Raw genomic sequence first — 24495 nt, 5'->3', positions numbered from 1 at the left:
AGGTCAAGCTCTTGGCTATTTCACCTTTGTGCTGCCTTACTTTTGGGGCTTCTCAGCCTGGGTCACCTGGTCTGCCCCCTTCAGAGGTGCAAAGCTGTGCTGATGGGCCCTTGCTTCAGATCAGGAGAGGGGAACCCCAACTTTCTTAGTGGTGGTGATTCTCCAGGGTCTCAGACTGGAGACGCTCCCTGCCCTGCCTGGAGATGCTGGTGATGGAACCAGAGGGCCTACAAAACAGATGCTCCATCCTTCAGCTGCGGTCCTTCCCAACAGCTGTGGCCCATCCAGATGTTCTTGGGTTGCCACCACCCACAGCCAGCATAGCCAGTGGTCTAGCAGGGCAGAAGCTGGAAGTCCAACAGCATCAGGAGGGCTACAGGTCCCCTGCTCCCGGTTCAAATCCACCCCTGCCCTTTTTGGTGGGAATGCGGCTACATAAGAGCCTGACTGCGGGACAAAGCAATAGTCCAGCATCCTGTTCTCACAATGGCCAACTAAACGTCTCTGGGAAAAGCCCACAATTGGGACCTGAGCACAACAGGTGCGCACATTCGCATTTCGCCTGGTTTCTCGGCACTTAACTGTATGGAATGTGTGGTCCCTGCTGAAAATTCACGGCGCCTTGAGAGTCACGGAACGTTAAGGGTGAGAGGTTCCCCATCTATAGTTGATCTATAGTTCAACCCCCTGCAATGCAGGAATCGCAGCTAAGTTGGTACGATTGAGGTTCCAGTTATAGCTCTTTGGCTGCGAGGGCTTGTTCAGTAGCGCTCTCTCCTGCTTGTGAGAAATGCTGCCTTCTGATCTTGGAGCGACAATACAGTCTTGTCCTCCGTGAATTTCTCTGACCCCCCCCCCCTTTTTTAAAAAGTCAGTGGCCATCACGCCTACTTGTGTAGGCAAATTCCATCGTTTAACTACAGTGGTACCTCGGGTTACAGACGCTTCAGGTTACAGACTCCGCTAACCCAGAAATAGTACCTCGGGTTAAGAACTTTACCTCAGGATGAGAACAGAAATCGCGTGGCGGCAGCGGGAGGCCCCATTAGCTAAAGTGGTACCTCAGGTTAAGAACAGTTTCAGGTTAAGAACGGCCCTCCAGAACGAATTAAGTTCTTAACCCGAGATACCACTGTATGGCCATTGCGAAGGACGGCCTTTTGTCTGTCCTAATTCTTGCAACATTCAGCTTCTCTGGATGACCCCCCCATTGGGTTCTAGTATCAGAGAGAAGGAGAAAAAACATCTCCCTATTCACTTGCCGAACACCAGGCGTTAAGTATTGTGTCTCCAATTACTCACCTTTCTTCTAAGCTAAGAAGCCCAGAATGTTCTAGCCTTTCCTCGTATGGGAGCTGCTCCAACTTTTCCTAGCAGTACAATATCCTTTTGGAGGTGGGGTTAGACCGGCTCTAGCATCTAGGATGGGTGTCTGGCTGGGAAAGCCTTCCTACCTGCTGGGGAGCCTTGAAGAGACTGAAAAGGACAAGGCTTATTCCCCAAAGATTCTGGAGCCCTTGGTCCATTTGGGAAGCATCCAGACACACATTTGAATCATTTCCTTTCCACACACATAAAAAATCATTTTACTAATTTTTGTTTTGTCTTTCTCTCCCTCACTCTGTTAAGCAGAAAACGAACACGGAGCCTTGCTGCGAGGTTCTGGAGGCCCCTCTGTGCTCTGAGATGCAGGGGGCAATGGGAGAAGGGGGCACGAGTTCCACTGCCGGGCAGGGTGGTGGCTCAAAGGGCTGTTCTGGGGGGGGGGTGGCGCTCGTCTTTGAAGCCACAGCTCTGCCCCCCCCCAGTCGCCGCTCTGGTCCCTCTTCATCCAGTTGTGATGATGGGTGCTTCTTGGGGGTCGGGGAAGATGCAAAAGGCCATGACAGATCCCTTCCCTGGCCGCTGGGGTCGTGGCTTCTTGCCTCTCGGTTCCTCTCTTACACAGCCCAACCCAGCAGATGTTTCTGCAATGGAGAGAGGAAGAAGAGAGTGTAACCATGCACTGCAATATAGAAGATCTCAGGGGTGGGGGAGCGGTTTGCACCAACCTAGGATGCCCCGCCCCCATAAGAACTGGTAGCTGCTGTGAGCTGAACTTGAAAGCACAGAATTTCCTTGTTATTACTGGCTCACATCTGGAATCTCTGAAATATTATGAAGAGTGCTTTTAAGCAGTAGCTCTACAGGGTTTCAGGCAGGGTGTTAGTGCAGGAAAGGGTTAAAACCAGAGAGCTGGGTTCCTAGACTCACTTAAGCCACACACCCTCACCTCCAATGAGGGAAGAAGTGAAGCTTCTCTTCCTTTCCTCACTCTCTTCGTGCCATGTAACCAACCAGGAAAGATGTACTCCAAGCTCAGACCGCATGCTTGAAACCATCTTCTGCATTTTGTACCCAACAGTATTCTACATGTGTGTTCCTTGCTATTGCATGGAACAGACCTTTGGATTTTGTAAGGAAAGCATTTTAAACTTACTTAGCAGTGTGCGGTCTGTTCATTGCCAGAGGGGTAAAGAGAAGTGTTGTTGGCAAACTGAACAGGATATATGAAAGGGTCTAACAGCCCCTTATTCCCATGCTATACTCCCACTTAATTTTGAGACTCTTCTAAACTCTTCTGGTGGCTCTCTCCCGCTAGAGTGTGTGTAAAGCCCTGCATTTTTTAATCTAGGGGTCCAGCCAATTATTTCATTACTTACCCACCCATGGGTCAGCTCTCTTTCTCCCCCCTCCCCATTCCTAGGATGAAGGTTCATTTGCCCACCCCAAAAGCCAGACTTACCCCTCCCCTCCTCAGCCAGGCAAGGGGAAGTGCTGCTGCTTGGCTAGAACGAATAGGCTCCCACAAAGACGGTGAGACGCAACACCGAGCTGGAACGGTAGCTCATCAGGGTGTTCATGGTGACCATCTCCAAATCCAGGACAAACTCATGGGGCCCTGTCACTGGCCGGGCCAAGACCAGCATGGCGTTTATGTTGTTGATTTGCTGTGGGGGAGAAAAGGAGGTTGAGCCTTGGGGGAGAGGGAGGGAGAATGCCAGGCCAGGGCCTAGTCTGTTCGAGATGGGCCTGGTAGCTGTTCAAGCTGGGAGTTTTTTGAAACAGACATTGCCTTCCCACATATAGGGTCCAGGGAAGAGGTGGGGGACCTCAGGCCCAGGGGCAAAATGGCACTTGTCGTCAGTTTGCATTTCTAGGTACAGAAAGCATCGATCTGATGTGCAGAGATCTTTCCTATTGGACTTAATTCAAAAGGGTTCTGGAAGCTTTTCTGTGTGAAAGAAATAAGCATGATGTTTGGGTTATTCCTTCGGAGAAGCTGAGTACAGCTGGCTTAAACTGGTTCTCTTATCTCTTCTGTCAAGGTCATGCTGACTATAAAAATAGGTGTCCTTCTGGTGTTGTGTTCTGTGCATGGTATGCTTAGTGTTAAGCTTTTAGACTTATTGTAAGTTTAAGCTAAGTCTGCTGCAACTGGATTTCTTATGAACAGGGCCAATCCTGAATGTGTTGGATTTGTGACCATTATGTTCATTTGCCTTCAGTAGCAGTAAAGCTCCGCTGAATGAAATACAATTGCTGCTGGTCTATTTTGGGGGAATCCTGCAACAAGCTTAAGTTTTTACTCTGCTAACTATACATTGGAATCTACTCTGGATCAATATTGAGTGGAATTTCAATGGCACTTCTATCTGTCCCTTCGGACTCTTTCGTTGACCACATCCCTTACAAACTGTGATCCAAACCCTCCTTGGGTGGAATATGCCCATGAATTCTGATCTTCCCTCTTGTTTCCCTGGACGGAGAGAGGTGTGTGGAGTTGCTGGCTTACTTCACAAGGGATATGTTGGAATATATATGTAATAACAGATCAACGGTTAAGATGGCAGCTGTGGGCAGGGGCCGCTCCGATTGGCTGCTGCTGGGAAGCGGGACTCACCCGGATATAGAACTCTCCTTGTTCGTTGCCCGAGCGGATCTGGAACGTGTTATAGGCGCCAGGGTAGACGCTTGTGGCCTGGATCTGGAATATGTCAGAGGGCACAGTTCGGTCAGCCGTGATACTCATGTATCGGTGGACGATGGAGGACGGATTATCGCGGCAGAGCGGGTTCGTGGCTGGGCAGAGGCAGCGGCTACAGCGGAAACAAATTGGGTTATGGGAGGGTGGGTGGAGGACAGTGAGGTGGCCAAGCTTGCCAAAGGAACTGAATTGTTCAGGGTTGTCAAAACAGAGAGAGATTGTGAAGAGCTCCAAAAGCACCTCTCCAAACTAAGCGAATGGGCGGTGAATCGACAAGCACAATTCAGTGTAAGCCAAGTGTAAGGTGACACACGGCAGGGCAAAAAATATTAATTTCACATATACCTTCATGGGGTTTGAACTGGCAGTGCCACAGAATTGTGGACATCCAGTCCAACTCCCTGCCCAACATTGGGACTTGAACCCACAGCCATGAGATTAAGAGTCCCATGCTCTTACTGACTGAGCTACTGTTGGGAATGGTTCAGAAAAGTGAAAACAGAATGGTGAAGGGGAAAGAGCGACTCTGCCAAGAGCAAAAGGTTGCAGCATTTCTGACTTTAGAGAAACGGCAAGGAAGAGTTGACACGGTGGAAGTTTTATGCATGGCATGGAGAAAGCAGATAGAGAAACATTTTCCTCCTCTCAGAACACTTGTGGACCTCCAGGAGAGCTGAATGTCGAAAGATTCAGGAGAGAACAAAGGAAGTCCTTCACACAGCACATCGCCAAACTGTGGAACTTGCTCCACGGGCAGTGATGGCCACCAACTTGGAAGGCTTTAGAATCATAGAATCATAGAGTTGGAAGAGACCACAAGGGCCATCGAGTCCAACCCCCTGCCAAGCAGGAAACACCATCAGAGCACTCCTGACATATGGTTGTCAAGCCTCTGCTTAAAGACCTCCAAAGAAGGAGACTCCACCACACTCCTTGGCAGCAAATTCCACTGTCAAACAGCTCTTACTGTCAGGAAGTTCTTCCTAATGTTTAGGTGGAATCTTCTTTCTTGTAGTTTGGATCCATTGCTCCGTGTCCGCTTCTCTGGAGCAGCAGAAAACAACCTTCCTCCTCTATATGACATCCTTTTATATATTTGAACATGGCTATCATATCACCCCTTAACCTCCTCTTCTCCAGGCTAAACATGCCCAGCTCCCTTAGCTGTTCCTCATAAGGCATCGTTTCCAGGCCTTTGACCATTTTGGTTGCCCTCCTCTGGACACGTTCCAGTTTGTCAGTGTCCTTCTTGAACTGTGGTGCCCAGAACTGGACACAGTACTCCAGGTGAGGTCTGACCAGAGCAGAATACAGTGGCACTATTACTTCCCTTGATCTAGATGCTATACTCCTAGAATTTAAAAGAATTTAAAAGAGCATCAGCCCAATTCACAGAGGGTTTCAATAGCTATTAGCTGTGATGGAGGCTATGCCACACAGGGGGGGGGCACTCCATGCCGCTGCAACTTTTTGTCGCAGGCTCCATTTGTGCAAATAAGGAATCCTGCTTTGTTCCTAAGAAAGCAGAGTACAGAAGAATCCCCTCAGTTGCGTCCAGGTGGTGACGCTAACCCTGATCTCCTATTTATGGTATGAGGCCAATAGCCTAGCCTTGTAATTTCACCCATACATCTGGTAGACTGCCTCTGGAGGCTTCATTTCGCTTTCAAAACCAATAGTGGTTTTTTTTTTAAAAAAAAGTATCATACATAATACTTCTTCCCTTTGAAGTATACAACAAGCAAGGGCCATTTCCCAGGACTTGCTACAGAAATACACGTTGATTTTGCTATCGTTCAGATCCAGGATGGTCTTTCTCTCTCACTCCCCTCCCCAGCCCCCCATCCTGACCTGCAAAGACTCACTTTTCAGAGACTTGCACATATGGCTCCTGGCAGCTGTTCTTCTCCACGCAGCGGTACCCACCGTGAAAGTTGATGCAATTCTGGGACTCTGTGCATTCGAAGGCTCCCGTCTCACACTCGTTAATGTCTAGGGTTGTAGAGGGGAAGGAGGAGAGGGAGTAAATAAATAAATAAGATGGCGCCAGGCATATTTCTCTAGGGAAATTATTCCACTAGCGGGGAGCCACCGTGGAAAACATGACCTGTTTATCAGTTAACATGTTTTCAATTGAGTGGCACCCCTAGCTAAAGGCACACAAGGGGCCTGACCTGTGTCTAACATCCTCGCACAAACAACTTAGGATTCTATATACAACTGCTCATGCGCCAGAGGGTGTCCCCACCCCCACCCCGAGGCAGCTATGCCTGCCCCACACTTACCTTGGCAAAGGCGTGTGCTCAGCTGCTGGTAGCCCTGGGGGCAGGCGCAAGAGAAGTGTCCCGGCTCATTGACACACTGGAATTGGCACAGGTAGGTGGAATAGCTACACTCGTCAATGTCTGGGAAGGAGGGAGAAGATTTAGGACAGGTTCTGGAGTCACTGGGCTTGTTTTTACTTTCAGGATTTCTGCTGCTAATACACACACACACACACACACAGACATACAGAAAATTTAATAAAAATTATATATGTGTGTGTGTGTATGTGTGTGTGTACATATACATAAATATATATACAGTGGTACCTCGGGTTAAGAACTTAATTCATTCCAGAGGTCCATTCTTAACCTGAAACTGTTCTTAACCTGAAGCACCATGTTAGCTAATGGGGCCTCCAGCTGCCGCTGCGCCGCCAGAGCACGATTTCTGTTCTCATCCTGAAGCAAAGTTCTTAACCCGATGTACTATCTCTGGGTTAGCGGAGTCTGTAACCTGAAGCGTATGTAACCCGAGGTACCGCTGTATACAGTCATACCTTGGGTTACAGACGCTTCAGGTTGTGTTTTTTGGGGTTATGGACCGCCGAAACCCGGAAGTACAGGTTACTTCCAGGTTTCAGCAGTCGTGCATGCACAGAAGTGCCGAATCACATCCCGCATGTGCACAGACGCGCCGCTGCGGGTTGCGAACGCTGTGGGTTGTGAGCGTGCATCCCGCACGGATCACGTTCGCAATCCAAGCATCCACTGTATATGTATATGTATATGTATACGCACACACAATTTTTATTAAATTTTCTGTTTTACAATTTAAAGTATTCGTTTTTACATCTTTAAGATCTCAATGACTTCCCTTCTTCTCTTTCAATGGTTCATTTTACATATCATAAATCCCTGCATATTTTACAAAAACTATATCAATCAGTATTCCATTATTGCCTCCGTCAAAACTTCTTTACACTGTTGAATTTATCTTAATGCTGCCAGCCTTTTCAGCTGTACATAGTTACTTCCCATATATTCAATAAACATTTTCCAATCTTCTCTAAACATATGTTCTTCTTGTTCTCTTATTCTATATGTTAAGTCTGCAAGCTGCGTATAATCTGTCAACTTAAGTTGCCGTTCTTCTTCAGTTGGGACCTCGCTTGTTTTCCATTTTGGGGCTAACAAAACATGGGCCGCAGTCGTGGCGAACATAAATAACATTTTCTGACACCTGGGAGTTTCAGTCTGAATTATCCCCAACAGAAAGGATTTCTGCTGCTTCCTTGTTGCTCTCTTCCTTATCTGCTCTTCCATAACTGGGCAGTGTGTCAAGTCTCACGATTTGGGAATCCTCCCTGTGCCAACTTTGGGTTTCATGCCATTAGAAGCCTAAGATCTAAGACGGCTGTGGATGATGGGAGTTGTAGTCCAACAACACCCATGGAACCCAAGGTTGGAGAACTCCGGAGCAGGAGGGGCAGAGGCGGAGCTAGGAAGAAGGGGGCGGAGAAATGGGGTGGAGACAGAGCCACCTACCGTTGCAGGTGAAGCCGTCCTGGTCCAGCTCATAGCCCTGGTTGCAGCGGCAGATGAACGTACCGTACGTGTTGAAGCAACGCTGCTTGCAAGGGGCCCCCATCTCGCACTCGTTTACATCTGGAGGAGAGGTTGCAAAAGCTTAAGCGGGGTTGAGATGCCATTGCCAGGTGGAAACGGCTGGCGGCAGTTTATGCATTTATGGGGCATACAGGGAACACACACCTTACCCCTGGGATAAGCGTTTTCCTCTTACGGCCTGTCGACAAGCAAGTCCCAAGCTATCAGGAGGCCTCCTGTTCCCTTCAAGGGTTTCCAGGCCGTCTCCTTCACTCCCCTTTTTATCCCTCAGTCCTGCAACTTGCTCCCAGCACACTGCCTCCTTCAAATCCTTCCTAAACATCCAGCTTTTCTGAGAAGCCTTTGCCTGACTGCAGGTGCTTGCAAAGTGATGCAATCCATGGCGATTGCCTGCAAAGACCCTTCATGGGGAAGAGGGGTAGCTAGGGGGTAGAACAACTGCTTTGCATGCAGAAGGTCCAGTATTTTTGGGGGGTGGACTAGATGACATTTGAGGGCCCCTTCCAACTTTGTGTATCTATTGTTCTGTGACCTCAGAAGGTGGTGGAATCTCCTTCCTTGTTTTTAAGCAGAGGTTGGGGGGCCACCTGCCAGGGCTTCTTGAGCTACAATTTCTGCATGGCAAGGGGTCAGACTAGATGACCCTTGGAAGTCCCTTCCATCTCTACAATTCTGTGATTCTATGGTTCTGTGTTTCAATCCCCTGCAGCATCTCCAAGTAGAGCGGAATGGGGGAGCAAGAAAGCCTTGCTTGAAATTCTGGAGAGCTGCTGCCAGTCAGTGCAGACAATCCTGAGCTAAATGGAAAGCTGGATTCCATGTAAAGCAATTTGTTTTCTTCCAGCCCTGCTTCATCTTTACCTGAGCAGGTAAGCAGAACTTGGTCAAAACGATCCGTCAGGTGAAATGGGGAGTTCTAGTGGGCCTAATACGGTCCTCCAGCCTTGCTTAATTCCTTAGCCTGACTGTAACTAAAATTAAGTAGTGGCGCTGTGGGTTAAACCACAGAGCCTAGGACTTGCCGATCAGAAGGTCAGCGGTTCGCCAGAAGCGGCTGAGTCATGCTGGCCACATGACCCGGAAGCTGTACGCCGGCTCCCTCGGCCACTAAAGCGAGATGAGCGCCGCAACCCCAGAGTCGGTCACAACTGGACCTAATGGTCAGGGGTCCCTTTACCTTTACCTATAGCCACATTCATTCACATTCATTCCCTCCTTTGCCTCTGCCGTTTCCTCTTAGGAACACAGGGAAGATGCCTTCTACCAGGACAGGCAATGTGTCCATCCAACCCTTATACTGTCTACTCTGACTGGCAGCAGCTCTCAAGGTCCCAGGGAGAGAGAGGTCATTCCCATCAGCTGGGACCTGATCCTTTCTAACTGAAGAAACTGGAGATTGAACTCATCCTTCTGCCAGTGAGCAAAGGCCTTAATCCTTGGAACATAGAGAGCTGCCTTATACAGAATCAGGCTCTTTGTCCATCTAGATCAGTGTTTTCTACATCGACTGGCGGCAGCACGCCAGAGTTTCAAGCAAGAGTGTCTCCCAGTCCTATCTGAAGATGCCCCAGGTATTGAACCTTCTGAATGCAAAGCAGATCTTTGACTGCCGAACCATAGCTCAGATCAAGCTAACAGTCCACCTAGCCCAATACCACCTGCTCTGACTGGCAGCAGCTCCCCGGGGTCTTAAGCAAGGAAGGGTCTTGCCCATCATGTGCTTCCTGGTCCTTTGAACAGGGGACCTTCTGAACATGAAGCTTGTGTTCTTTCCCTCCACAACATTTGGCAGGATTTGCAAGGAACGGCAGCTCTCCAATAGGGTAAGTGGCCATCTCTACCAGGGCATCGAAGACCTGCGAGGGACCAGGGCAGGACAAGGACATTCCCTGCTTACCAACGCATGAGCGGTTGTTGCTGGCCAGCTGGAACCCGGGTTCGCACTGGCAGGAGAACGAGCCTGGGGAGTTGACGCAGCGGTGCTGGCAATAGCGATAGCGGCATTCGTCAATGTCTGCAAGTGGGAGAAAGGAGAGGGAATCCTCAGCGGCTCTGACCCCCCTCCCGCCACCTCCCTGCTGTGCCTCTGAGCATGAACAGAGTCCCTACCCAGAAGAACTGCAAGAAATCATTTTCGGCCGGGAGAAACTCAAGAGATGAGGAGTGAGCAGGCTGTTATGTACTGAGTTGAATAGGATCCAAAATGCAGCAGTCTGATTGGTCCTAGAACAATAGGATCCAGAATGCAGCAGTCTGACTGATCCACAGGAGTCACCCAATCCAGCTCCAGGTGGAAGTGAATCTGCAACATGATTGGCCTACAGGAAAATCCTGGAATTAGCCAATCACGTGGGGCTCATTGTGTAAATAATGTATATAAGAAGAAGAAGAAGAGGAGTTTGGATTTGATATCCCGCCTTTCACTCCCCTTCAGGAGTCTCAAAGCGGCTAACATTCTCCTTCCTCCCCCACAACAAACTGTGAGGTGAGTGGGGCTGACAGACTTCAGAGAAGTGTGACTGGCCCAAGGTCACCCAGCAGCTGCATGTGGAGGAGCGGAGACGCGAACCCGGTTCCCCAGATTACGAGACTACCGCTCTTAACCACTACACCACACTGGCTCTCAATATAAAGCAGACATTCTGGGGGAACTTCCTCCTCACCACTATGAGCTGAATAAAGAGCATGAAATCCACTCTCAACTCCGAGTATATTTCACAGGCTGAATGGCTTTGGAATGCCCCATGAGTGCTGGTGCCAAGGGGGAATGCAAAACAAGACAGGGGCAGAGGGAATGAAATGGAATATACAGGAAGAGGCTGGCCGGCCCTCTGCGCTGCAATATTTTGTTGCGAACCCACATGTTCCATTCCTTTCAGAGCCCCATTGCATTGCATGCAGCCCAAGATGAAGGCACACTCCCCGGCATAAACCGAGGACCACCCCATGGGCGCAGTCCTCAGGCACACTGACCCACACACTCTGTGCCGATCTTCCGATAGCCGTCCGGACACTGGCAATGGAAGCCCCCAGGCGTGTTGATGCATTGCTGGCTCGGCTGGCAGTCGTGCGAATCATATTCACATTCATCCATGTCTGAATGGGACAAAAAGAAAAACACAGCTGGGGCTCCAGCATGGCAGCAAGGGGAGGGGAGAGAGAGAGAAGGGGCAGGCTCCCAATAAGAGAGAGACAAACACAGAGGAAGGAGGTTGAGAGGCAGGGGGTGCACAGCCACTCTGCTTGCACTTCCTGGAATCAAAGTGCACCCCCATCATCCAGCCCGGACACTGAGGTCCAGCGCCGAGGGCCTTCTGGAGGTTCCCTCCCTGCGAGAAGCCACGTTACAGGGAACCAGGCAGAGGGCCTTCTTGGTCGTGGCACCTGCCCCGTGGAACACCCTGCCAGCAGATGTCAAGGCAATAAACAACTATTTTACTTTTAAAAGACAACTGAAGGCGGCCCTGTTTAGGGAAGTTTTTAATATCTGTTGCTATATTGTTTTTAATATTCAGTTGGAAGCCGCCCAGAGTGACTGGGGAAACCCAGCCAGATGGGCGGGGTATAAATAAATAAATAAATTATTATTATTATTATTATTATTATTATTATTATTATTATTATTATTATCCCATTCACCAAAGACACTACAGCACCCAAGAAACACCCAGCCCCTCCTGGCTCATTTTTTTAAAATGCATGTCAGATATAGGCCGAATCACTGCAATAACTTCAAATTAAGTTGCACATCATCTTTTTCCTGCCCAAAGAGCCCCAGTCTGCATAGATTGTAAAGTCAGAAGGAATTCTCCCAAGGGTTATCTAGCCCAACCCCGTGCAATGAAGGAATCGCAACTAAAGCACCCTTGACAGGTGGCCCTATCCAACCTCTGATTAAAAACCTCCAAGGAAGGAGAGCCCACCACTTAAAAATGGAAAGCGTAATGCTGGTGGTCAACGAAAGAGGTTCAAAGACTGTCTCAAGGCGAATCTTAAAAAATGTAGTACAAACACCAACAATTGGGAAGCTCTGGCCTGCGAGCGCTCCAGTTGGAGAACAGCCTTTACCAAAGGTGTCATGGGCTTTGAAGACTCTCGAACTCAGGATGCAAGGGAGAAACGTGCTAAGAGGAAGGCACGCTTGGCAAATCCACACTGTGATCAACCCCTGCCCAGAAACCAATGTCCCCACTGTGGAAGGACGTGTGGATCCAGAATTGGCCTCCACAGTCACTTACGGACTCACTGTTAAAACCGTGCTTATGGAAGACAATCTTACTCGGCTATGAGTGATCGCCAAAGAAAGAAGAAGAATCCAGGTATAGGTAAAGGGTAAAGGGATCCCTGAACATTAGGTCCAGTCATGGCCGACTCTAGGGTTGCGGCGCTCATCTTGCTTTCTTGACCGAGGGAGCCGGCGTAGAGCTTCCGGGTCATGTGGCCAGCATGACTAAGCCGCTTCTGGCGAACCAGAGCAGCACACGGAAACGCCGTTTACCTTCCCGCCGGAGCGGTACCTATTTATCTACTTGCACTTTGACGTGCTTTCAAACTGTTAGGCTGGCAGGAGCAGGGACCGAGCAACTGGAGCTCACCCCGTAGCGGGGATTAAACCACCGACCTTCTGATCGGCAAGTCCTAGGCTCTGTGGTTTAACCCACAGCGCCACCCGCATCCCTTAAGAAGAATCCAACCACTGATTAAAAACCTCCACCACCTTCTGAGAGTGTCCGTTCCACTGTCAAACAGCATTTACCGCTGGAAAGTACCTCCTAATGTTTAGTCGGAATCTCCGTTCTTTTATTTTGAATCCATTAGTTTGGGTCTTACTCACTGGAGGAGCGGAAAACAAGCTTGCTCCGTCTTCCATGGGACAACAGCCCTTCAGATATCTATCTATCTATCTATCTATCTATCTATCTATCTATCTATCATCTATCTCTATCTATCTATCTAATGGCTATCATGTCCCCCCCTCTCAAGTCTCCTCTCCTCCAGGCTAAACATCCCCAATGCCCTGAGATCTCCCTCCTCCCTCCGGGTTGCTGCTGCCGCCCTACTCACCCATGCAGGATCCTTGTCTGTCCGGCTCGTAGCCCTGGGGGCAGTTGTTCTGTACGAAGTACTGGGTCTGCTGGGGGGGCCTGGGCCTGGGGGGACTGGGGGGAGGGGCCCTTTCGGAGTTCACGTCGTTGATCACAGAGGCCGAGCGGGGGAGGCACAGGTACCCCCCATAATGGTTGATGCACTTCATCTCCCCTTTGCAGGCATGGGGGATGGTCTCGCACTCGTTCACATCTGGCAGGCGGGTGGCGTGGGAGGAAGAGGAAGGAAGCAGAATCAGGTGGGGGCAGGATAAGGGGGAGACGGGGGGAGGTGGGCACCCAGGCTCCCTCCTCCCTCTTGTCAGTTCCAGCTGGCTGTAGGAGACATCCTAGCCAACGCTGTTTCCACGTTCAGTGGATGCCTTAGGCCAAGACAACCCCAGCGATGCCTGAACTCCTTGCCACTGTCACCACTTAGGAACCAGTGTTTGAAATTAGCCAGGCGCCTTTTGCACCTAGCTTCCAACCACTTGCGACCAAGTGAGGATGCCTGGGTGCCAGGATGGCGCATGACATCTCCATCATCTAAGATCTTGGTTCTGGACTGTTTTCACACACTAATCCCACATGCTGTAGAATTCTAACACTTATATTTTATCTGCACAATTGGAATGAATTTCAGGAATCCAAATGCTTTTTCTGTGCAGCCAGAGCAGCGACTGTGCAGTCGCTGTTAATAAAAAGAAGTCGGAAGAGGCCAATATATATGTTGACTGTCTTTGGATCAAGGGACTTTTCTTCTTTAAGTTCTCAAAGTTCTTAACCGAGGCTTAAGGCTGTCATCTGAACCAGCCAGATGTTGATCAATCACAGTCAATCCATCTTTTGAAAAATAAGACTTTATAAGACTTTAGACATTCTGTTTTGGTGATTGAAACCTTGGTTTAAGGAGCCATTTGGTGCCTGGCTGATGTATCTGAGCTTTTAACACTGCTGCTTACCCAGCCTGTGCCACAGCCTGAGGGCCACATTCCCTTCTGGGCAATCTCCTGAGGGCCGCAGGACAGCAGTGGTTGGACAGAGGTAAAAGTGGGCAGGGCTACAGATGTAAATTTTGCCTGTAGGCTGGTTTCTACAGACTCTCTCTAGCTTCCACCCAGGCCAGAAAGAGGCTTCGTCAGCATGCAAGGACACATTATGGCCAGAGAAAAACACTCAAGAAAGGTGGTGAGCCTGGGCAGTTAGGGGGTGTGGCTGGGGAGAGACCCAAGGGCCAGCCAAGAGAGTGCTGCAGGGCCACATTTGGTCCCTGGGCCCAAGGTTCCCCATCCTTGGTCTCAAGGCACTAGGATGTCAACAAAGACACCCAAGAGGATGGGAGGCTCACCCCAGGTTGACCTACAGCCTTCCTCCCACAATGCGTATTATTCCCCCAACCAGGTACGAGGAAGAGATTTGCTCTGCTCACATGTTAATGCGGACACCACTGTACTTGCACTTCCTAAGCCAATATGCAAACCGAAACCAAACTGTCCCTCAAGATTCACAGTCCCCACCCCCCTTGTTTAAAAATGTGGTTCTCCAACCAAGGAACGCACACAAAAACATGGGGAAATGTTTGGTGGGGAAATTGTGCACCAAAGTGAGAAAAGCATGCAAAAAAACTACGATAACTGGGAAAACAACATGTATGAAGGCAAACTATAACAATTTTCATGTGCGTTTATACTTATTCACGCATTTCGGTCCACAGTTTGACCTCGCCCATGTGCACAAATTTTCAAGAGGAGTTTTCTTTTTAAAAAACCACAAAACCTTAAAATGGAAAGAATAAGGAACCAAAAGAAACCCAAACTTTCCAATTTCCCCGTTCCTGTCCTCAACAAGATGGCTATCTGGAATGCCAGGCTGTACCTTTGCAATGTTGACTCTCTGCATCCCACTGGTAGCCGTCAGTGCATTCCTAGGGCAGAGGGAGGACATATAGGAATGAGTTAAAGATCTCAATCAGGCCCCCGACTTGGGGACTACCATCCCCTTTGCCACACCGCAAGACAGCTGGTGAAGGATGCTCAGTCCTGCTTAAAACACCATCTTCTGTCTTGCAAGCCCTCTTCCTTTTTGGTCTACCCATGAATATTTAGTGGCCATTAAGAGCCAACGTATTACAGAACATATCGAAAATGTATTCTGGGGCTAAGGCCTGGCATGTGTGCAGCTCTAACCCAGAAACAACACTGACTTAGAAACCACCATCACCACTGCTAAGGCAAAATAGGGTGGAGCTCCTGCCCCTTTAATAGTAGTGTAGAACAGGGCATTTCAAGGAGTGCACTATTAAAGGGGTAGGAGCCCCTTTCTATTTTCCGGCCTACGCTTGCTCAGAGGCGTTACTGTATATCCAGAGTTTTGTGCACCCCAGTCCTGTGCCCCCAAAATAGTTTGGTGGAGGGGGGTACAGCCCCCCCTTCTATGAGACTGTTGGGCCATCTTCATTTGCGCCAAATTGTTATATCATCCTATACACTAATAAGGGCTCCTTGTGTGTAGTCATTATGCAGCCAAATCGGCCCCACCCACACCCAAGAGGGAGGGACCAGCAGGCTGGAGGAGGGGGGCAGACTCCAAGGTTTGCAGAACTACAAAAACATACAGTGGTACCTCGGGTTAAGAACTTAATTCATTCTGGAGGTCTGTTCTTAACCTGAAACTGTTCTTAACCTGAGGTAAAAGGTAAAGGTAAAGGGACCCCTGACCATTAGGTCCAGTCGTGGCCAACTCTAGGGTTGCAGCGCTCATCTCGCTTTATTGGCCGAGGGAGCTGGTGTACAGCTTCCGGTCATGTGGCCAGCTTGACTAAGCCACTTCTGGCGAACCAGAGCAGCGCACGGAAATGCTATTTACCTTCCTGCCGGAATGGTACCTATTTATCTACTTGCACTTTGACATGCTTTCAAACTGCTATGTTGGCAGGAGCAGGGACCGAGCAACTGGAGCTCACCCCGTCACGGAGATTCAAACCGCTGACCTTCTGATCGGCAAGTCCTAGGCTCTGTGGCTTAACCCACAGCGCCACCCACGTCCCTAACCTGAGGTACCACTTTAGCTAATGGGGCCTCCCATTGCTGCCGCTCCGCCGGAGCACGATTTCTGTTCTCATCCTGAAGCAAAGTTCTTAACCTGATGTACTATTTCTGGGTTAGTGGAGTCTGTAACCTGAAGTGTCTGTAACCCGAGGTACCACTGTATTTAGAAAACAAAAACCGGAAAGGGTTGGAATGAGGGGCTCCAAAGCAGTCCAGATACCCAGATAGCATGGAATGCTTACTGACTATTGAGGGTTTAGGGGAACTCTGTTGGGGGTGGGAGGGCGATGGAATGGAGTATCCTGCAAGGAGGCATGGCTGGCTTGGCAGCTGGCACCCTATAAACAGAAGCACTCCACACTGTGACATGTGACATTTGTAGCCCGCCTTTCCTCCAAGATGCTCAAGGTAGCATCCTCCCTCCATCTTACCCAAATAACAGCCCTATGAGTTACGCCATGGTGAGAGATAAAGTCTGTGGCAGATGATGCATGAGCTTCACGGCCAAGTGGGGATTTGAACTCAGGTTCCCCCTGTTCTCCTAGTCCGCCACTTTCACTGCCACGCTGGCTCTCTAGCCCCTGTCATGCTCCACCCCAGATGAGGATGCATCACTTGCATTGAAGCTGAGCAGCATTAACAACCACCTCCTGGGTGCACCTCTGTGTGTGTGTCTGCATGCCTGTGTTGCAGCTGGAACCCCTCCTGCCCTACAGCATCCACTCCGGCATGGTGGGAGGCCCAGGCCATTTACCGTGTAAGTGTCGGGTTCCTCCAGTTCCTGTGAAACTGCAGCTCTCAGAAGCGTTGCCAAGAGGAGACATGAAACAGACCTCATTGTTCTGCCTGGGGGAAAGGAGGCCGGTTAGAGGTTAAGGGCAGTGACAGCACGCAGCAGTTATTTGCCGGAATGGTAGGCAAGACGCAAAGTGGGGTGGCAAGTGACCGCCTTTCTATGTCCCAAAAGGGAGGCTGCTTTTTGGCTGCTCTCCATAGTACTGAGACACTAAGAGCCTCTGTGCATGTGCAGAGCACATCTCTCCCCAAGAGAAAACCTTTACAGGGCTGAGCGGGACTGAAAAGCAGAAGAATGGGTGGATATTACGCCCAGGTGGCAACTCAAGGTGCTTGTACCCAAGTTGGGGATAGGCAGGCTTCTGAGTTCTCAGGAGCTGTTCATAAGGTAGAGTAGAAAAGGGGGGAAACTGAAATACAAGATTTTAAAGGAAACGATCCGCAGAGTTTAGTGGCCAAGCACCTGCTTTGCATGCAGTGCCAGAGGGCTGCAAAAGACCAGTTTCTGCACACAGACCTCTCTCTCTCTCTCTCCTTCCTTCAATGCAAGCAAAAGGCAGGGGCAGAATTTACCGTACTTTTCCGTGTATAAGACTAGGTTTTTTTACTTTAAAAGAATGTTAAAAATGGGGGGGTCTTCTTATACACGGATAGTAATATTTTCATAATTTGGAGTCCCCCAAAGTAGGGGGTGTCTTATACATGGAGGCGTGTTATACACAGAAAATTACGGTATATTCCAGCTAGGGCAGGGGTCTGCAACCTGCAGCTCTGGAGCCGCATGTGGCTCTTTTACACCTTTGCCGCGGCTCCGGGGCGGATACTAGCAAGGGGAGGAGGCGCATTGTGCGCCCCGACACTCCCCACTGTGGCGGGCGCTGTACTGGCTGTGACGTCGCATGGGGGCGGTGCGTGCGTTAGTCACGCACCGTCCCGACATCACCCTCCCGCCCGCCCGCACGCTACATTGTAAGGGGCATGTACGCTGGTCACTGCATTGAAAGGGGGCATGTACGCTGGTCACTGTTTTGAAGGGGAGTGAAGAACACACACCCAAAAAAAGGTAACTTGTTAATTTAACGTTTATTTCTATGAGGAGGAATAATTCTGAGGGGTCAAACAAAGAAATAATAAAAAAGTGACAAAAAAGTTATTTTTATAATGACGAGTTTTGCGGCTCCCAGTTTTTTTTCCTTCAGAAACAGGTCCAAGTGGCTCTTTTTGTCTTAAAGGTTGCAGACCCCTGAGCTAGGAGAAAGGGGGGGTCGGAACTAAAGGAGGGTGCAAAGCATAGGCAGTGAGGGGTGTGGCCTGCAGAGAGGGGGTGTGGCTAGGGAGAATGTCCTCTCTCCAGACAAGCCATGAGCTAGTCTCTTAGCCAGTGTATGATGCAAAGTCCACTGTAATCCCCACTGCAGCTTCCAGTGAAGTACCCCAGAAAAGTAAGTACAGGGAGCTCCCAGCTCCCAGGGATTAGAAGAACAAGCTTCCTGATCCAGACTTAACTTCAGAATCTGCAGATCAACATTTTATATGCGTGGGCAACAATTTAGAAATGATCACTGCGATTTAAAACAGAAACCTAATATATCTTACTGTAGAAGCAAGGATGGCTGCGACTAGGGTTGCTTCCAGAGGGGTGTTTATTGCAGGAGTGGTGCTCTACTCATTCATGCAAGCTGTTCGCAGTGCCCACATGACTGCGTTGGCATCAACATAAAAGGTAAAGGTAAAGGGACCCCTGACCATTAGGTCCAGTCGTGGCCGACTCTGGGGTTGTGGCGCTCATCTCGCTTTATTGGCCGAGGGAGCCGGCGTACAGCTTCCAGGTCATGTGGCCAGCATGACTAAGCCGCTTCTGGCGAACCAGAGCAGCGCACGGAAACGCCGTTTACCTTCCTGCCGGAGCGGTACCTATTTATCTATTTGCACTTTGACGTGCTTTCGAACTGCTAGGTTGGCAGGAGCAGGGACCAAGCAACAGGAGCTCACCCCATCACGGGGATTCGAACCACCGACCTTCTGATTGGCAAGTCCTAGGCTCTGTGGTTTAACCCACAAGCGCCACTCTAATTCCCTCCCCCATTTAATTCAACTTTACTACTTTTGTGGAAAATCCAGAACCTTTTTTTATAAAAAAAAAATCACCTGTTGCCAACGGTCTGTTTGCGATAACTGACAGACCCATTTGAAATATTAATCCCCTGCCTAGGAGCACCCTAGGATGAAATATGGGCTCCCAAATTTGCAGTTCATGTGCTACTAACAGTAGAAGGACAATGGCAAGGCCCTCTCATGCTCACCCTTCTTTATTCTTGCACTGGAATTGGAGCAGACAACTCCTCTATTTTGTTTTGTTTCTTTATTGAGCTAACCACAACGACAGCAAGAAAAAGGCACATCAGGCTGGTACCAGAGAATAAAAGGCTGGGTATACTTTTAAAGGTAAAATAAAATAAAACCCACTGCTGTCATGGGTGGGATTAATCTTAAAAGAGGAAAAATATATTTTTTACTCAACCCAATCCATTGATAATAAGCAGAGGGAGGTAACAGACCATGATATATTTAATAAAATCAAACCAAACCCCTGAAAATCTATCCTTTTCGCATTTTCCCTCTGGAAATGCATAGCTTGTTGGTCAACTTTTCTAAATGAAGTTCCCAAACTTCAGAATACCAAAAAGAAGTATTGGCTCCATTTGATCTCTCCAGAAACGAGCCATTGTGCCATCCCAAACAGAACAGCTAGCTTTTTATTATATACTCCAAGATCAGCTTCCTCAAAAATAGATAGCACTGCAAGGTGGGCAGGAGGAATAACATAGCAGTTCAAAATTGTATTGATTGCTTTAAAAACCGTAGACCAAAAGGTTTGTGCCTTTTCATGTTGCAGATATTGGGCATGTCACCTCCCTGACTCGGATCAGGCCCCTGACTCCCTGCCAGGCCCTGACTCCAATCCAGCTCTGCCTCCTCCTCCTCCTCCTCCTCCAGCCTTTCATTAAAAACAGAACAAAACCTGGCAAGGCAGAGATAACATTCCATCAGAGAGGTGATGGGGAACCTAGCGTAAAGAAGAGGAGCCGTGCTGGATGAGACCCATCATTGATTGATTGACCGATATACCACCCTTCATCAAAAGATCTCAAAAAAAGGAAAAAGCAACAAATAAACAGTTAAAACAACATAGCAATACCCCCCTCCCACAAACACATTTAAAAGGCTGTCAAATAGTAATCAGCCAAAGGCCTGGTTGATTAGGAGGAACGTTTTTTTGCCTGGCACCTAAAACATATAACTAAGACGCCGGTATCTCGCCCAGCACAGGGGCCAATCACATGCCCACCCCCCTGCAAACAGGATCGGAGGGCAAGAACAGCTCTCCTCCCCACTTGCAATTGCACCGTCCCCTGAGCACTAGAATTGAGTCAGTATCAAAGGAGTAGTTAGGAATAAATGCAGGTCTGGGTCTTGGCTTGTTATTGCAGGAATGCACCTCTTTCAGGTGATGAAAGGGCCCCGTGTGTTGAATGTTGCTTCAAGGCAGAAATGGTCTCCAGGCAGTGCTAAATATAACCCTTGTTTGGGCTAATGTATATATACCTAAAATACAGCCAACTCGCTGAGTTTTGCCTCGGGCACGGCTAAACCCCATCATCAAGCATCCTCTGGGTCTCGCAGGAAGTGTGGATGAGGCGACAGCCAGCCTCTCGGAGGAAAGCAGGGGTGCCGATGGTTGAATAGGGCACCTCCATGGGTGCCAAGGAAGAGACGAGGCCCTGGGAGTTCCAGGTCACCAGAAGGAGTCTCCTTGGGGGCAAATGAGGACAGAGGGCGAGCGAGTTTCCACCACTGTCAAGTCGAAGGCTGCACATTTGTCTGGGACAAATGCGCCTAGCTGGGGTCACCGAGATGGCACCCATGGGTGCAGGACTTTTCCTGGTGCCCAGGAAGCCTCTTCCTCACCCGGTGCCAACTCCACCCTGGTGAGAACGGTGACTCACTCACCCCTCAAAATAAGAGCTGAAGTCCGAAGAGCTTTGCGTTTTTGCAAAGCTCAGGTCAGCAGGTGGGAGACAAAGAGCAAAGAGAGTCATGTGGGACATTGTGGGCAGGGGGAAGACGGCGAGGGTGCCCTAGAAGTCAGGAGCGAGAGAGAAAGGTGGACATTGTGCACAAGCCAAAAGACATTGTAATTGCTCTGGTGCACATAAACAGATTATTACTTCACATTTTCAGGACGGAGCCATGCTGGATCAAATGAAACAATCATTTTCGTTGGTTGGAATACTTTGTTCTTTTAATTTAGAAAAGGAAATCTTTTGGATAATGAAAAAATAAAACTGATTTTTGCAGTGAGGAAAACCACATGCGACTAGAAACAAGTGTTCCTCACATTTCAAAAGCTTTCGTGTGTTTAGTGTTCTGGCAATGGATGTGTCGGAGTAATTCAATACATCAATTCCCTCTACTCAGTTTAGGATTTGGCAGAAAAACATTAATCCATTTCCCTTTGATGAAAAATCTCTGAGAATCGGGGTGGGGGGAATGGTTTATTGTTTGGTTAGAGGGTGGATGGGATTTACCTAATTTACAGCTATATTATTTGGCTAGCCAGCTGAGACATATCCTCTCTTTGATTAATGAGGGTGGTACTAAGTCGTGGACACCCCAAAAATCTGAGCAGGTAAATGGCATTCCCTTAAGTACATTCTTGTTTTTATCATCCAATCTTAAGAATAAAACTCACTTTCATAATAGGCTCTTACAAGTGACGTATCAGTGTTGGTACTGGTGGCTTGGAATCCTTGTTCAGAATCTTCCTCTAACTCCTTTGACTTCCAGAACCACACATTTGATTTGGGTGAGTGGAGGGTTAGGAGACTTTACTGTCTGTGTGATTTTTATTAAAAAAATAGCAAACCCAGAATGAAGATGGAAATGGAGAAGAAACTGGGGCCTACCTCTATCCCACGGTTGTCATGGCATCAAATGTTTGCATTTTTAAACAACGGCTCAATGAAAATGCACTGCGACCCATAAGTCGACCAATTTTGAGAGCTTAAATTACATCCACTTCTAATGACTCGAAGGGTTTGGTTTCTGGGTTATGTAAACTTTCACTGAAACAGGAACCGAATAAGCAGCTTGGTTTAAGATTAGCATGGAGCCAAGACATGGGTTGGGACCCAGAGGACAACACCTGGCAGAGAATGTGGGCTAAGCCCCCTCTCCACTCAGTTTCAGCAAAATGTAAGGAATTGTTCCTACATGCAATTCATAAATGGTATATAACTCCCCAATGTCTGTTGTACATCAACCTTTCTCTTTTCCCAAGATGCTGGCCCAGTTACTGAATCATATATTCTTTTGGGGTGGGGGTGGGGGGGGAGGAATAAAAGAAATCAGTTTGAAAAGAAATGCAGTTTTAAAAGCAATCAATACAATTTTGATTTGCTATATTATCTCTTCTGCCCCACTTGCAGTGTTATCTATTTTTGAGGAAGCTGATCTTAATATACATGTGGAACACATTTCTAAATAAGTTCTATACGAAGTCCTCCTATTGTGATGAAAACAGCAGGGTTAAAAATTGCAGCCCTACCAAGTCGAATGTTACCAAGCACCACTGACAGCAAACTTTCTTATTTAATTCTAATTCTAAATATGACGACCTAATCTGGACCTAACACTGTTTTGCACCGGCATAGTTACGGTGAGGTACACCACAGCTGGGAATTGAAGCTCCGTGACGGGCACAGGAGCCTCTTAACAACTCTCTTAGAAAACTACAGTTCCCAGGTTTATTTGAGGAAAGCCCTGGCTGTTAAGGAGGCATCGCTTTAACTATATATAGTATGGGTAAGACATTGGTTAGCCCAGGCTATAGATCAGAGGCCAGAGAGCACGCCAGAGACATTTTTGACTTTTTCACATGTGCAACTGCCACAGAGCCCTTCAGCTTTTCGCTCGTACCCCCCAAGAAACTCTGTGGTTTCCGAAGCTGGGCTGGACAGCCCTGGAAGGCTGGCTGGCCCTGGGCGGAGGAAAACTTCAGAAGCAATTCAGGAGGGCAAAACAAGCCTAGACGGAGCCGCCACCTTCACCCAGCGAGAGAGGGGCACAGGGTGCCGGGGGTGGGGGCAAGCAAAGTGATCCCTGGAGATCTGGAGAAGCCGAGATCCTACATTGTCTCCGATGTAAGAAGGCACCTTGAAACTTTTCACTTAGTTCAAAGGAAGCATCAGGTCTCTCTCCCCCTCCTCAAACATCTTTGGCTTGGCACAGTGAGAGGAGGCCTGCCCAATGAATCTGGGCTCTCCCCAGGATGGGATCACCAACTTTGGGAGAGTGCGCAGGGATGTTTTCCTCTGGCGCGCTCTCTCTCTCTCTCTTTCAGGCCCGGGCCTTCTCCTTCTTCCTCCAGCCCCTTCTCCCTCCCCACCCCCAAACCCCACATCCCGTCACTCACCACGCTGGCAGCCGCCTGGCACCCCCCGGCACCCTCTCTCGCCTTCTCCAAACGCGCCCCGATCCCGGCTGCGTGCAGAGCGCGAAGTGTTAGGCGCGGGCTCCCTGGGAGACTGTGCGCTGGCTCCCCTCTCCAGCCCCCCACGCTGAATTCCTGGCCCCCCGCCAGGCAGCCGGAGTTGCCAAAAGGATTCCACCCAACATCTGGTTCCACTTAGCTCCCAGCGAACACCCTTTCCTGGCCAGCTGTTCGCAGCCCTCATCGCCCAGCCTCCCCTGCAAAGGGTTGAATCCCAAAGGCGCCGCGCACGCCCGGGCAGAAAGCGCGCGTTCAGGTCGGCGCCCCGGTGCTATGGGACCATCTGGCTTGGGCCAGGGTATCTCGCTTTCCTCTTGCCAGTTGCCCCACGGGCGCAGGAATCGGCCCAGGGCAGCGTTGGAAGCCTGAGCGCCGTCTTCGCAAAAGCAGGTTTCTAGTCCTCAAGGCGCAAGATGGGTGGAGCGGAAGAACTGTAACGAAATCTGTGAGCAACGACAGAAAGAGGACATCTTCGCTCTAGGAATGACTTCCACTGCATTTCAAGGGAACTGCACGAAGGGAAATGTTAGATGCCATTGTACTTGATTTTTAAAAACCTGCTTTGGGGAAAATTTTCACAAATGAAATGAAATAAATATTAAGTGGTGTTTGTTTGTTTGTTTGTTTGTTTGTTTGTTTGTTTTTAAATCCCAATATAAATAAATTTATATTGGATTGGAAATTGCTTTTATTGTCATTGATTTTATCACATTTTATTGCTCACAGCACCAGTGACGGAGGTGGGTAATCCCTGCTCACCCTACCCACGTCCCTTGGGATGGGGCGTAGATTGGAAGGGGTTCAAGCATCACCGCATCGCAAAATCCTTCGCCAATAATATCTACCCCCACCGCCGTTTCTCCCTTGCCCTTCCATGGTGGCAATCCCAGACCCCCGACTTTCTCTTCCCATCTCTCTTCTTTCTGGTGTGGTGTTCTGTATATAGGATTAAGGTTTAGTCTTATAAGTTATTGTAAGTTTAAGTTAAGTCTGCTGTTATTGGATTTCTTATGGACAGGGCCAATCCTGAATGTATTGGATTATGACCATTATGCTCATTTGCTTTCGGTAGCAGTCAAGCTCTGCTGGATGAAATATA

The 24495-nt window shown here is 48.9% G+C and overlaps 1 protein-coding gene across 2 annotated transcripts; it reads right to left on the bottom strand.

Moving 5' to 3' along the window:
- Positions 1-1554: 1554 nt before the first annotated feature.
- Positions 1555-23595, bottom strand: EFEMP2 (EGF-like fibulin extracellular matrix protein 2). Of its 2 annotated transcripts, none has more exons than XM_028710207.2 (12): positions 23319-23595; positions 16803-16894; positions 14877-14925; positions 12982-13215; positions 10891-11013; positions 9815-9931; positions 7837-7956; positions 6313-6432; positions 5893-6019; positions 3944-4139; positions 2786-2990; positions 1555-1967 (listed from the first exon to the last, which is right to left on the bottom strand). In XM_028710207.2, the coding sequence occupies exons 1-11, from the start codon at positions 23578-23580 to the stop codon at positions 2829-2831; spliced, it is 1602 nt and encodes a 533-aa protein (XP_028566040.2). In that variant the 5' UTR covers positions 23581-23595; the 3' UTR covers positions 1555-1967; positions 2786-2828. The 2 variants fall into 2 exon arrangements, with proteins under 2 accessions (XP_028566040.2, XP_028566039.2); XM_028710206.2 differs by having other exon boundaries at positions 16803-16890; positions 23319-23446.
- Positions 23596-24495: the final 900 nt, after the last annotated feature.

The sequence above is a fragment of the Podarcis muralis genome, chromosome 16 (assembly GCF_964188315.1).
Source record: "Podarcis muralis chromosome 16, rPodMur119.hap1.1, whole genome shotgun sequence".
Lineage (NCBI taxonomy): Eukaryota > Metazoa > Chordata > Lepidosauria > Squamata > Lacertidae > Podarcis > Podarcis muralis.
This window is presented reverse-complemented; position numbering and strand designations above follow the sequence as displayed.